The 12,207-nt window shown below is 59.8% G+C and overlaps 1 protein-coding gene across 1 annotated transcript; it reads left to right on the top strand.

Moving 5' to 3' along the window:
* Positions 1-767: 767 nt before the first annotated feature.
* Positions 768-11,365, top strand: LOC112978708 (motor neuron and pancreas homeobox protein 1-like). The gene is made up of 3 exons (XM_026092359.2): positions 768-1,272; positions 9,939-10,099; positions 10,828-11,365. Exons 1-3 carry the CDS (start codon positions 837-839, stop codon positions 11,143-11,145), a joined length of 915 nt encoding a protein of 304 aa, XP_025948144.2. The 5' UTR covers positions 768-836; the 3' UTR covers positions 11,146-11,365.
* The last annotated feature ends 842 nt before the right edge of the window (positions 11,366-12,207 follow it).

The raw sequence follows: 12,207 nt of genomic DNA, 5'->3' as shown, positions 1-12,207 counted from the left end.
ATGGTCCCCATGTGCACCTGGCCCTGGTTTGCTGATTCCCCCCGCGGTGTAGAGGGATGTGATGGGGAACAGTGCAACTGGCGCTCGCTGGGGCTCCCCAGTGCATGGGGGTGCAGAGGAGCCAGCAGGTGAGCAAGCACCTCTCGCTGCCTTCCCAGCCAGGTGGTCTGCCTCAGAGTGCTGGGGGCTTTGTAGAGTCGTGGCAGTGACGGAGCTTATCAAGGCTTCATGTATAGGCACTGAAGTCCCTCCAGTCTCTCCCTTCCTGTGCAGATCCATATTCCCTGCAGCCAGTGTGGCCGTGGAACCGCTTCCCCACCGAGTCTCCAACCTGGGGATCAGGACCACGGCCTCGGCGCTGTGGGCTGGGAGGACCCTTTGGGTGCAGGCCAGGGCTGGGCCAGGTCGAAAGCCTGGGGAAGGGGCAGACCCGGCTGTCCCTCGCCGCCGCGGCTGGGGGGATGAGGAGGGCGGAGGAGGGAGGCCGACGGGGAGCCCAGCCCGGGCCCGCGGGGAGGCAGGCCGGGGCGGCGGGCCGGTGCGGAGCCAATGGGGAGCTGGGGCAGGTGGAGGGGGGGTTAAAACCCCCCCGGTGGCGGCGGGTGAGCGAGTGCCCGAGAGGAGGAGCGCGGAGGAGGGCTGCCCCCGAGGGCAGCCCCGCGGAGTGCGCGGCGGGCCCCGCGGGTGGATGCCCGCCGGTGCGGGAGCCGGTGCCGGCGGCGGGGCTGGCCCGGGGCTGCCCGGCCGGGCGCTGCCCTGGCAGGGGAGCGGCGGGGGGAGCCGCGCCGTGCCGCGCCGCGCCGGGGGGCCCCGGCGGCTCCGCACGGGGCCGGGCCATGCACAAGCCCATGGAGAAGTCCCAGAACTTCCGCATCGAGGCGCTCCTGGCTGAAGAGCCGGCGCGGAGCGCCTCCCCGCCGGGGCTGAGCCCCGGGAGCCCCGCGGGCAGCCCCGGCCCCGCCGGGCGCACCGACACCCCCTCTCCGCGGGCGCCCCGGGGAGCCGCGCTGCTGGCCCCGGCCAGCTTCGTCCCCAAGCCCGGCTTGTTGCACCTGCCCGGCCCCGGACTCAGCTCCCTGCCGGCCCTCTACCCGCCCGCCGTGTACCCGCTCCCGGCCCTGGGGGGCCAGCACCCCGCTTTCGCCTACACCGGCTTCCCCCACCTGCCGCCGCCCGGCTCGGAGCACCTGAAGGCGGCCGTGGCAGGCTCTTTCCCCCTGGAGCACTGGATCCGAGCCGGGATGCTGATGCCGAGGCTCTCCGACTTCCACGGTGAGTGACCGGGAGCGGGACCGACCGTCCCGTCGGGCGGGACGCTGTGCTCGCCTCCTTGGTCCCCCCAGCGCCCGGGGGCTCTGCCTTCGTGGCCGCCGGCCGGCTCTTGCGCCCTCGGGGCGGGGGTCCCCTCGGGGCTGGAGCTGGGGGCCGAGGCGCTCCGAGGCCGCCCCTTCGCGGCACCGCGGCCGTCGAGGTCGGGGAGGTGGCGGTGAGCCCTGGGGGCTGGCCCTGGTGCGGGGCTCGCTGCGTGCTGGCCCGCTGCCTGCTCGTGGGCTGGTATCGGGGTCCCACGGCGAGCTCCCACAGGGCCGCTCACCCCGTCCCCCTTCTCGGAGGCTCGGCTGCCCCGCGGCGATTCCCGGGGGCGGGGGGGCAGATCCGCGTCCCGGGAGCCTCCCTGGGCTGCAGGGACCCCGGGAACCCTAGCGGCAAGACGAAGGTCCCGGGAACACCCTCCCCCAGCCCGGGGCCGGAGGATGCTGCAGGACCGCACCGAGGGGCATTTCACTCCCCGGGCCCGGGAGAGCAGAGCCGCTGCCCGAAGGGGCGCATGGGCCGGGCTGCCTCACCGGGCTCGTTGGGCTCCGCCGGTGCGGGAAGAAAACGAAAATAAAGAGGCGGCCAGGGGAGCCGGCGCGAGGAAACGAATAAAACCCGCTCGGTGCGATCAGGAACGAACCGGCCCGGCTCCGCGCGGCGAGGGCGGGCAGGGAGGGAGGGACAGACGCGCGGCCGGATCCGGACCGGGGAAGGGCTGGGGGTCCCGGCCGCTCGGCTTGTGGGGTACAAGGAGCCCTTTGGGCCCGGCTCCGTGCGGCTGGTGCCGCCGACCCACCCCGGGCTGGAGCCCGGACCCTGCACGGGGGACCCGCACAGCACATATTGCTCAGGGAACAGGACCAGAGCGATGGGCAGGGACCGGATCCTGCACTGCAAAGATGAGACGGGCAGGGCATGCACAGCACAAGGATCAGCTCCAGGCAAATCGGTGTTGCAGGCTGTTGTCCCACACCGCCCATGGTTCCCGGCAGAGCAGGGCACCCGTCACCGGCTCCCCAGCAGACCCTGCCCTGGGACTGGACCCTGCTTGACTGGGACTGGAGCAAATGGAGGCCTGGCCACTGCAGAGATGGGTACTAAAATGAGGGTGGTGTGTTAATAAACTGCCGGCAGAAAGTTCGGATTTATTAGCTGATTTTAGTGTCTTAATAACCTGGGAGCCCACTTACAAAAAATGTGGCTGGATAAGGTGGTTAATTAATAAACTGGCCAGAAAAATAATAGTGCAAAAATGGAGAATTAACACGAAACATCTGATTCATTGCTCCTTCCTCAAATTACACCTGGGCAAGTTGAAGGAAAAGGGCTGTTTCCTTCTCTAGGCTCCTCTCCCTTTCCCTGACTTTCCCCCAAGCTGCAGGATAGATCTGACTGTGAAATACTGGCAGTACCTAGGGGTGCAGAATATGCTCCCAGTGCTGAGGGGCTCTGTTTGCACCCTGCAAGTGTGTCATTGAGAGCAGGGAAAAATATGCATCTTGCTGGGTGGTGAAGCACCCTCCTGCCACTCTGCAGAGGGGAGTCAAGGCCTTGCTGTCCTTGTGGGGTCTAGGTCTGTCAGGGTTTCTCCGCATCCAGGTGGCTTTGTGCTGGGGTGTGTTTTACCAGGGTGAGATCACATCACTGCACCTGCCTCATGCTCTGAGCTTAACTTCTGGCTGGAGTAAGGTAGGGATATTTGTACTTTAACAGCCCCATCCCTCCCAAGTGCAGGATCAGCTCCAGCACTTGTCTCCAAAACCCTGCTGCAAGGAGACAGATGCTAAATCCTGGGCATGAGAATGACCTGTGGAGGGAGTATTTTGGCTGTTCCAGGATGCATGGGAACGATGTGCCCATGAGCCCTGTGGAAAGCACTGAGTAGCAATGAGCTGGGCTCCTGGGACAGCTCAGGGAGGAAAAGCAGTCTCTGAACCAAGTATTGGTGGACTGCATCCATGTAGGGCACAGCCCTGGGGGAGCCCAGAGCAAGGCAGAGCTGAGGGAGATGTGGAGATGTTACGAGGAGACAACAGAAGCTGACAAAACTGTAGATTTATAAATCACAATGATCCCCTGATTCTCCCCAAAAGGTATTTGCTCACAGTTCTGGAGACTCCTTCGCTGGGGAGAATTGTGTCTCCCTAGGCTGTCCATTTTAGCACTTCACTGGTTTCTTGCTAGAGGCTTTTCTTGCTCCAGTTTGTTCCCAAGATCTCTCACCCTGAACACAGCAAATCTTTCTGTTCTTCTTGCCTGGCCTGCACACACTGAGGGTCTGCAGCTCCTTTCCAGCCTTCCCCTCACCTACTGAGCAGCCCAGCTACTCCTCCAAGCTGGCTTTCCACCCTGAACACTTTTAAGGTTTTCTTCCAAACTCCCTAAAAGTGCCCCCCTCCCTTTGAAGCACAGAGACCAACACTAGATGAAGACTCCAGCCAAAGCCTTGCTGGAGCAGAGGGATGATGAGTTGTGAGTTTGCAGCTGCTCCCCTGCCTGAATCTTCCACATGGCTATTGCTTCTGATCTGGGGGGCTCTCACTCAGCCTCAGGTCTGCTCTCTTCTCTGTGTCCATTCTTCTAGGGGTCCTCCCCCTCTAATCCTTCTGTCCCATTACAGACATTGCTGACATGTAGGCCCTGGTCCTCATCCAGTCCCAGCTTGTTTCTCTTCAGACCCTTGTTTCTATCTATGAGGATCATTTGAGTTCTCAACTGTGCCCCAGCCCTGTCTGTTGTGGGCTTGCAGCAGACTTCAAATGCAGGTCTCTTTCCAGCTTGCCTGGTCCCCGTAGTCACCGGGACTGGGCCTAGTTGCAAGCTCTGGCTGTGTCTGGGCTCATGTTTCCCCACTGTGCTGGCCAGCACATGGGGATGGGGACAGCAGTGTGGATGTGGCTGTCCCTACAGGAGGGGGCATCTGTGTCCTGCCTAGGGCACACTACTTGCACAACCCTTCCTGATTTCTGTAAAGAGGGTGGTGGGCTGGGCAGGAGCGTCTCGCTGCTGGCATAGAGGCCCTTAGGCTGCCTGTAGTTCCTGGCTGCCCTGTCCCATTGCCCAGCTCAGGTGGATGGACCTGCCTGGCTGACGTGTCCAGGGTGACTGAGCACAAATTTCCATATTGCCGTGTGCTGGTCCTGTTAGCTCTCTGCATAACAGTAGGTAGATATCTGGGAGACATGCATCTGGAAGCCTGTGATTTCCTCCTAGGACATGTTCTGGGGCATCCCAGAGGGAGGTCACCCTTGTGGTTTATTCATAGGAGATACCAGGACAAAATCCTGAACTGCTTTTTCAGCTGCATGTGTAGAGATGTTTTGCAGGCATGGCATGTTTGCTCTCCTGGGGACAGTCAGGATGATGAAGGAGGACACCCCCTGAACTGAAACAGTGAGCTCTGAGGGGATGTACTGCACACGCTTGCCCTGTTCTTGCCTGTGTATGCTTGTGGTGGGAGGCAGTAGTTACCCCTATGAACCTGGCCTGGGGTTGGGGGTTACTTAAGTGCTCCCACTGCGGCATAAGCAGATACTGTCCTTTCCTGCCTTACTGAGCTGCAGCAAGGGCCTGTGTGCAGCTGCTGCAATGCAGAGCGAAAGGGCCGGGCATGAGGCCAGTGTGCCAGAGCAAGCATGCCCTCGCTGCAGCTGGTGGGAGGGCAAAGCCCACCCAGGGCTCCTCCGCTCCCAAGCTATATTTGCATCCTAGTGCTGCAGGCCAGCTGTGAGCAGGTGTCTGCCTTCCCGAGCTGTGTGGGGGGAGCACTCGGCACGGGGATGCTGTATGTATCGATACTGTTGTGAGTTATTTGCCCTGGCTGGCAGTGTGGAAATGCAGCGTGGTGGTGAAAGCCAAGCACAGAGAGCTGCCATGGCCGAGATTTGTAGGAGTGGAGAGTGGTGAGAGAGAGATGCAGGGTGGGGGACACAGGAAGGTGTGAATTGCTCCCTGCTGGGGACCTAGTGCCCAGCTGTCTCCCTGGGACATTGCTTGTATGCATTGCCTGCTCATCACCTTGGTGGAGATCAGAGGGGCACCAGCTCTTGGCTTGAAGGAGCCGGGCAGCACCTCAGCGGGCATCCCCCCACCAGGCATCTCGTCTACTGAGGTCAGGAGCTCTGCAATGTGTGCAGTGTTGGGGATGTGACTTTGGAGATGATCTTTCGATATTGCTTCAAAGGAAAGAGTTACCCAGGCCAACAAGGCCCTAGGGGTGTGAGCCCAAGCTGGACCCCGCCACTCCGTGGTGGTGAGTTTGCTGATGAGCTGGGCTGGGCCAGAATGACAGGCTGCTGGGCGATGCAGCTCTACTGGGGATAAGTCATTATCAAACGTGTTCCCATTCTCCCACAGGCTGCAGGCTTGGCTCTCCAAGACGTGCAATGTAGGCAGAACAGCTCCAGGCATTTATAAGGCAGCTGAGCTGAGTATTGCATTGTGTCCTGCTTAAAAAATGAACTTGGCTTCCTGTCAGCGAAGCTGGGCTGCAGGGACCAAGGGAGGGAGCACAGGGAGAGATCACCTGCCAGGCGTGCTCCCCCTGGGCTGCTGGGGACTGCTCCTGGCTGATGCCTTCCCAGGCTCACCATGTGTGCAGTAGTCTGGCATCACCAGGAAGCTGGAAATCGACTGGCAAAGAGCAATGGGGAGCCAATGGTGGAGCAACCAAGAGACTACCAGAGGTAGGAAGTACCCTTACATGCACTAGCCCACATGGAGAACGATCAGGGCAGCCAGCAGGCCAAGAGAAGCCTTGTAATGGCCCGAGTGCTGGTGAGACCCTCTCCCCTCCTCGCAGCCCTGACATCTGGGGAGACACCTCCAATGCAGACAGGGTGCTAATTTCCTCTCCTTTATCTGCCAGCCCACAAAGTTAAGTGAACTATGGCTAAGCAAACCAAATTAAAACCAAGTGGGTTAATATCAACCCATGGATTAGCCTCGTTATCAAGTAGACGGAACTGTATCAAATAAACCAATAATTGTTTATAAGCTTTATCTAATTATCTGGGAAGCAGCTGTCTTGTAGCGCTCCTGGCCTCAAACTCAGAGGGGATTCCTGACTCCAGGCCAATCAATTTATTTACTGATATTGCAGCCAAATGCCAGGCACCCATCAGAAGGTCCAAGCCCTGCCAGGCTGAAGGGATGTCAGACGACAGCTCTGATCTCAACTGTGGCACTGGAGGGGATGGCTGGACAGATAGGCAGTCATTTCTCAAGCAAAGCTGTGATGCTGATGCAGTCGTTGGTCTCCTGGTGGGAACTGGAAAAGGAAAGACCCTTCCTGAAAGGCTGTTCTTTGTTTTGGGATGTTGGTGGTGGTGGAGATGGGTTCATAGCTTGGCTGGCACAGGACAGTGGGAGGTGAGCCCTTGGGGGATGCTCCCTCTGTGTCCTTTGGGAGGGCGATGTCTGCGTGCTGTGTGATGAACAGCCACAGAGATAGGGGAGGACTCCACCAAGCACACTGATGGAAGAGGGTGAAGTTGCCGGCAGCCACAAGGCATTATTTCCTCTTTGCACTGGAAACCGCCTCATATCCTCAGACTCCCTTTCTTCCTCCTCTTTTTGCTCCTCTGCCAGCCAGAAATCAAAGACCCTCTTCCTCCCACATCCTCCCTGCACGAAGGAGACAGGACCCTTCAGCTAAGCTGCCAGCAGGTCTGAGGCCAGAGATGTTTGCAATCTGGGCACACCAGGTGAGGAGCAGTGGTGATGGATAGTAGCAGCTGCTGAGGTGCACTGGGTGTGTTTTTAGAGGAGGTTGCAGGTTTGATGGCCAACCGCTGTACCTGTGTAGGCACATCATGGCTGGGCTTTGGACTGGAGGTGGCTTGAACTGCATGACACCACCACCAGAGAGACCTCAGTTTTGTTTTGTTTTGGTTTTATTTTGGCTAGCCAAGGAACAGGAGGAAGTGTGGGTTTCTAGGGAAGTGATGGTCTGTAATGGGCACCACTGTGCTGAGCCCCAAGCCTGAACTGGGGACACAGCGGATGAACCTGGCACTGGCAGAAGGACCTTGCTCCAGTACTCAGTCCCCTGCACCGGTAGTAATTTGGGCTGCTTCCTGTTTTGGTTGATCTGGCTTTTGGGCAGCACTTCCAGTTCTTCTTTTCCCTGCTAGACCAAGAAGTCTTCAGCATCTTACCTGGAGGAAAGTGAGTCCTTGGAGGGCCTGTCAAAAAAGCAAACTGCCTTTCAGTTTCCTCTGAATATGGACAAACTGAGCTCCCACAACTCTTGGGATCGAGACTCATTCCTGTGCCCCTGCTCTGCCGCACTATTCCCATATCTGTTTTTAGTCTGGCTACATTTGGCCTTGCAGGAGGAGGCGGCACAGAGGAGCCTTTTGGAGTTGTCTGAAGGATTTCTGTGCTCCCTGGGGCACATGCCCATTTTTGTGCTCTCCAGAGGCTGGGCCCTGCACTTTCTGCTGGGGGTGGGGGGGTGGGGGAATTTGGGCTGGGAACAGGATGTTTTCTCTGCCCCAGCAGTGCAACTTCCAGCTCTGAAAATCACTGACTACTGGGTGCTGGGATTTGGGTGCACATTATTCCCTTCTCTTTCCCCTAAGCATCCACTACAGACTATGCCCGGAAAGAGGACCTGCTCAAGGAGACCTTTCCCCAACCCAGTATGGACACCCTGTGCAAAGCAGCCCTGGGTTCAGGAAGGGACCAAGGCACTGGGTGCCCCCATGCACCCTCCTGTCTCTAGTACTGGAGATGTGCTCGTGGGAGTTGGGCTACCTCCGCTCCAACAGCCTTTGGGAGCACTGTGTTGTGCTCCCTGCTGAAGGCAAACAAATGGATTTCTCTGCTGGTGCTTTCTGACGCATCTCTGGGCTTTCCCCCAGTTGAGGGGGCATTAGCTTGGGCTGCTCCCTTCCTTGAAGATGCTAGTTTCCCTAGAGAGCCGGTCTTCACGGCACCTCCTTTACTTGGCAGAAAGAACCCTTTCCAAGTCCTTTTGGTCACTGTATATATGCTGACAATTTGCACAGACAGGATGTGGCAGGTGGGTGTCTGCAAGGGCCAGGAGAAGGGGTCTGCAGCCAGCTCTAGGATCTGGATCTCCAATATGGCCAGTCAGAACCTGGAGAGCAGCTGAGCTCTGCAGAGCTGATGCCATCTTTTACCTGACATTCGTATTTGTCCCAGCCTTGAATATCCTGCAGCACTATTTCATGCGCATGTGTGTTAGATCCCCAAATTGGCACACTCTGCACGTATGTGTGTTAGACCTGTTGGCACAGTGTTTCTGTGTTTGGTTTCTATTTAACAAGCCAGCAGCTGCCATGTGTGAGGCAGGTCCCAGATGGCTCACGGGCTCTCTCCTTGCACGGTGGGTTGGTGTGCTATAAGGTCAGGAGGGGCTGTGTCCAACTCTGTTCTCAGGAGGAGTTTGCAGAGTCTCAGCCCAGCCTGAGCTCTGCCTGTTTGACCTGTCCCACCCAGCATCCAGGTACCGGGGATCAAACCTGGATCACGTTCGGTTAATGTCCCCTTCATAAATTCCTGCATGATGCGTCACTGCTGTGTTTGTGAAGGGCTCAGCGGACACCTCCAGGAGATGGGCAGGTCAGGATCAAAGCTGGAATCTGAGGGAGATAACACGGATGGTGCCCCATAAAGAGAGTGAGCCGGAGCGACCCTCGCCCACCCTACTGAGCCGGGCACTGCACAGACCAAGTGAGCTGGCGGCTGTCTGCGAGCTCTGTGGGAAACCAGAGGCTCTTTGGAAATAGTTCCCCCGTGGACAGCCCTACCCTGGTCCAGCACAGACAAGCAGGGCCAGTAGTGAAACTCTATTTCACCCCATGCAGCTCTGCCCTGATGCTCTGGCACGTCAGTCCCCCCTTCCCCACCCAGCGCCTGGACGCAGGTCAGGCCAGGCAGGGAATGCCCTGCTTCGGGTTTGGGCTGATGCCCAGGCCTGAGATGGCTGCCGGTGAGCTGGGCTGGGTGCCGATGAGGGTTTCCAGACAGCTCGTGTCCCCCCCCACGGCTGCGGCCTGGTGGGCTGGCTTGGCAGGGACGTGCCAAGGACCTTTCCTGTAAGTGCCCCCAGGGCACTCCCGCACTTTACACCCAGCTGCAAACCTCTGGGTTTGATTGCTGCTGCGGTGCTGGGAGAAGCAGGAAAAGCTGAACCCTGGGGGGACAATAAAATGAGCAGAGAGAAGATAAGCGGGGATCAAACACGGCGCGGGAGCCACCCCACGCTGGACTCTCAAAGGCCCCTTTGTTCGCGCTGCCTCCTGATCCAGCGCCACGCTGCCTTCAAGGGCCGAGGGCAAGATAGCAGTGCCGAGCCGGGCTCTGCTGCTGCTCCTGCCGTCGCAGACCTTGGCAGTTGGGCAGCCACCTGCGCGTCCTGGCAATAAAAGGAGGTTTAATTTCAGTCACAGGATTGATCCCAGTTGCAGACCGAGGCCTGATAACATATCTCGCTGGTTCGTATCAGTCAGGCAATAAAGCCATTATTGGGGCGGGAGGCGATGGAGGCGACACTCGCCTTCTTCCTCACCCTGGGCTTGCTGAGGGGGATCCCTGCAGGCTGTGCCCCCGGCCCCGCTCTCCCTGACCCCAGCCCGCTGTCTGCCCTGCAGCTGCCCCGCAGTCCGGCTTGATGGGGAAATGCCGCCGGCCCCGCACGGCCTTCACCAGCCAGCAGCTCCTGGAGCTGGAGAACCAGTTCAAGCTCAACAAGTACCTGTCCAGGCCCAAGCGTTTTGAGGTGGCCACATCACTGATGCTGACCGAGACGCAGGTACCTGGGTCCTGGGGTGATGGAGAATGGCACCAGCTGGCTGACGGGGAGGTGGGGGGCTGAGCTGGGTGGTGGGGTCCCAAGGCCATGGGAAGTGCTGGTCCTCCTGGCTCTACTCCATCAGTCCTCACCCTACTGCCCTCACTGGCAGCCCTTCCCAGGGCATTGACCTGCTCCTCTCTTGCAAGGAGCACCCCGGAAAACCTGCTCCTCTCCTTGATGCCCCCCAGACTGGGTTTCAGAGCCCTCCTGTCCCTCTCTGCACCTTTGTGGAGCTAGTGTCCCTCTTTTGATGACCCCATGCAAGTCCTTTGGGATCCTGGGCAGTTGCTGGTCCTCTTCACACCCCACCAGCAAGGTTGGGCAGGGAAAAGGGAGCAGCCCCTTGGGGGTACATCTCTCCTTGTGGTGTCCTCAGCATCCTTGCACGCACCTTTAGTACTGCAGGACTGCCTGCAGTAAGGAGCTGCGTGGGGGACCATGATGCAGGGGAGGCTGGGAGTGAGTAGGGACAGGATGGGGACGGGGGGACATGCCCTCCCCTTGGGACCACTGATCAATCTCTGTGCACCTGACAAAATGCAGCAATGAGCTGCTGAGGTCCAACACAGCCCCTCCTGGGGGATCCACCTCCCACATGCCCGCCCTGCCGCAGGACGGGGGCTGCGCCAGGCGTCCACGCGTCGGCGTGCTGTGGGCGCTCTCCTCCTGGGGCTCTCCTTCGGCAGGTGAAGATCTGGTTCCAGAACCGCCGCATGAAGTGGAAGCGGAGCCACAAAGCCAAGGAGCAGGTGGCCCAGGCGGAGGCCGAGAAGCAGCGAGGGCTCAGCAAAGCCTGCGAGAAGCTGCTGCCTGGGGAGCCCCGGGGACAGGCGGGTGAAGGCCCCGAGTTCATGGGGCGCAGCGCTGGCTCCAGCTTCCTGCACCGCAGCACCGCTGAGCTGGGCTATGGCCCGGACTCCTCCTGTTCGGGCGGCGAGGAGGACGAGGAAGAGGAGGAGGATGAGATGGGCGCCACGGAGAGGAAGATCGGCTCTGTGTTGTAAAAGGCGGCTGGAGCCTGGCTGGGGAGTGAGGCCGGGCTGAGGCGTCAGGGGTTTCTTTGCTGGCAGACATGGACTGTGCCTGGGCAGAGCAGGGGGGGCTGCAGGGCACCTGCCCCTCCTTTAACTTATGTGTGTTTGGATCCTATTTAACTCGTAATTATTCCTCTGTGTGTATCTGGGGGAGTCCCCACATCCCTTCCCCATAAAGCTGTTATCTGGATGCCTGTGCTCTTCCTTAGGGGCCAGGAGGCTCCGGCCCCCTCCTGCCACCACCATGCCCCTGGGGAGCAGGGTGGGTACAGCAGACTGGCACAGCTGGCAGCATGCTGGCACAGCTGGAGGGGACAGACCTGGGCTTTGACCACGTGCTGCCCATTTCCTGTAGATGTGACTGTCCCTGGGGCAGGGCACCCCAAGCCCTACATGGTGCCAGCTGCCCTTCCCCTCGGAGGCATGAGGGAAAGGGAAGGAGGATGTCCGGGGGATGCATGCCAGCCCTGACCTGCCTCCTCCTGCAGCTGCCACATCGCTGGTGGCTCCTGCGTTTCGCAGAGCAGGACAGTGCTGGTGCAGGCAGCAAGGAGCTGCAGACCTGCTGCCGAGTGGCCTTCTGGGCACAGGGCATCCTTGTGTGCTGCCATGCTGGTGATGGGCAGGGGGGGCAGGGCTGGGGAGGGGGGGAGCAGCCTGCTCCCAGCCTCGTGGGGTGTCGGGCACCCCAGCACCCATGCCTTCACCTGCTGCTCCCAGTTATGCAGCCCCTCTGCCCCACAGCGAGAAGCACTGCCTGCCAACGCCAGCACTGAGCAGGGCCGGAGGCTGCGGGCCTCCAGAGCAGAGCTCATTAGCTAATTGGCTGATGAGTGATGCCGTTTGCTGTGTCGCAGTCAGCCCGGCTGCAGCAGTGTGGCATCGCCCTGAAATGGGGGCTGGCACTGGGCTGGAGCCCACCTGGGTTTTGGGTGGTGTTTGTGGGGGATCAGTGCTGCAACCAGCCCCCCTTTTCCCATGGGGCTGTCTGACCCCTCTCAGCACCTTTCTGGGCTCAACCCACAACCCGCT

The sequence above is a fragment of the Dromaius novaehollandiae genome, chromosome 7 (genome assembly GCF_036370855.1).
Source record: "Dromaius novaehollandiae isolate bDroNov1 chromosome 7, bDroNov1.hap1, whole genome shotgun sequence".
NCBI lineage: Eukaryota > Metazoa > Chordata > Aves > Casuariiformes > Dromaiidae > Dromaius > Dromaius novaehollandiae.
This window is presented reverse-complemented; position numbering and strand designations above follow the sequence as displayed.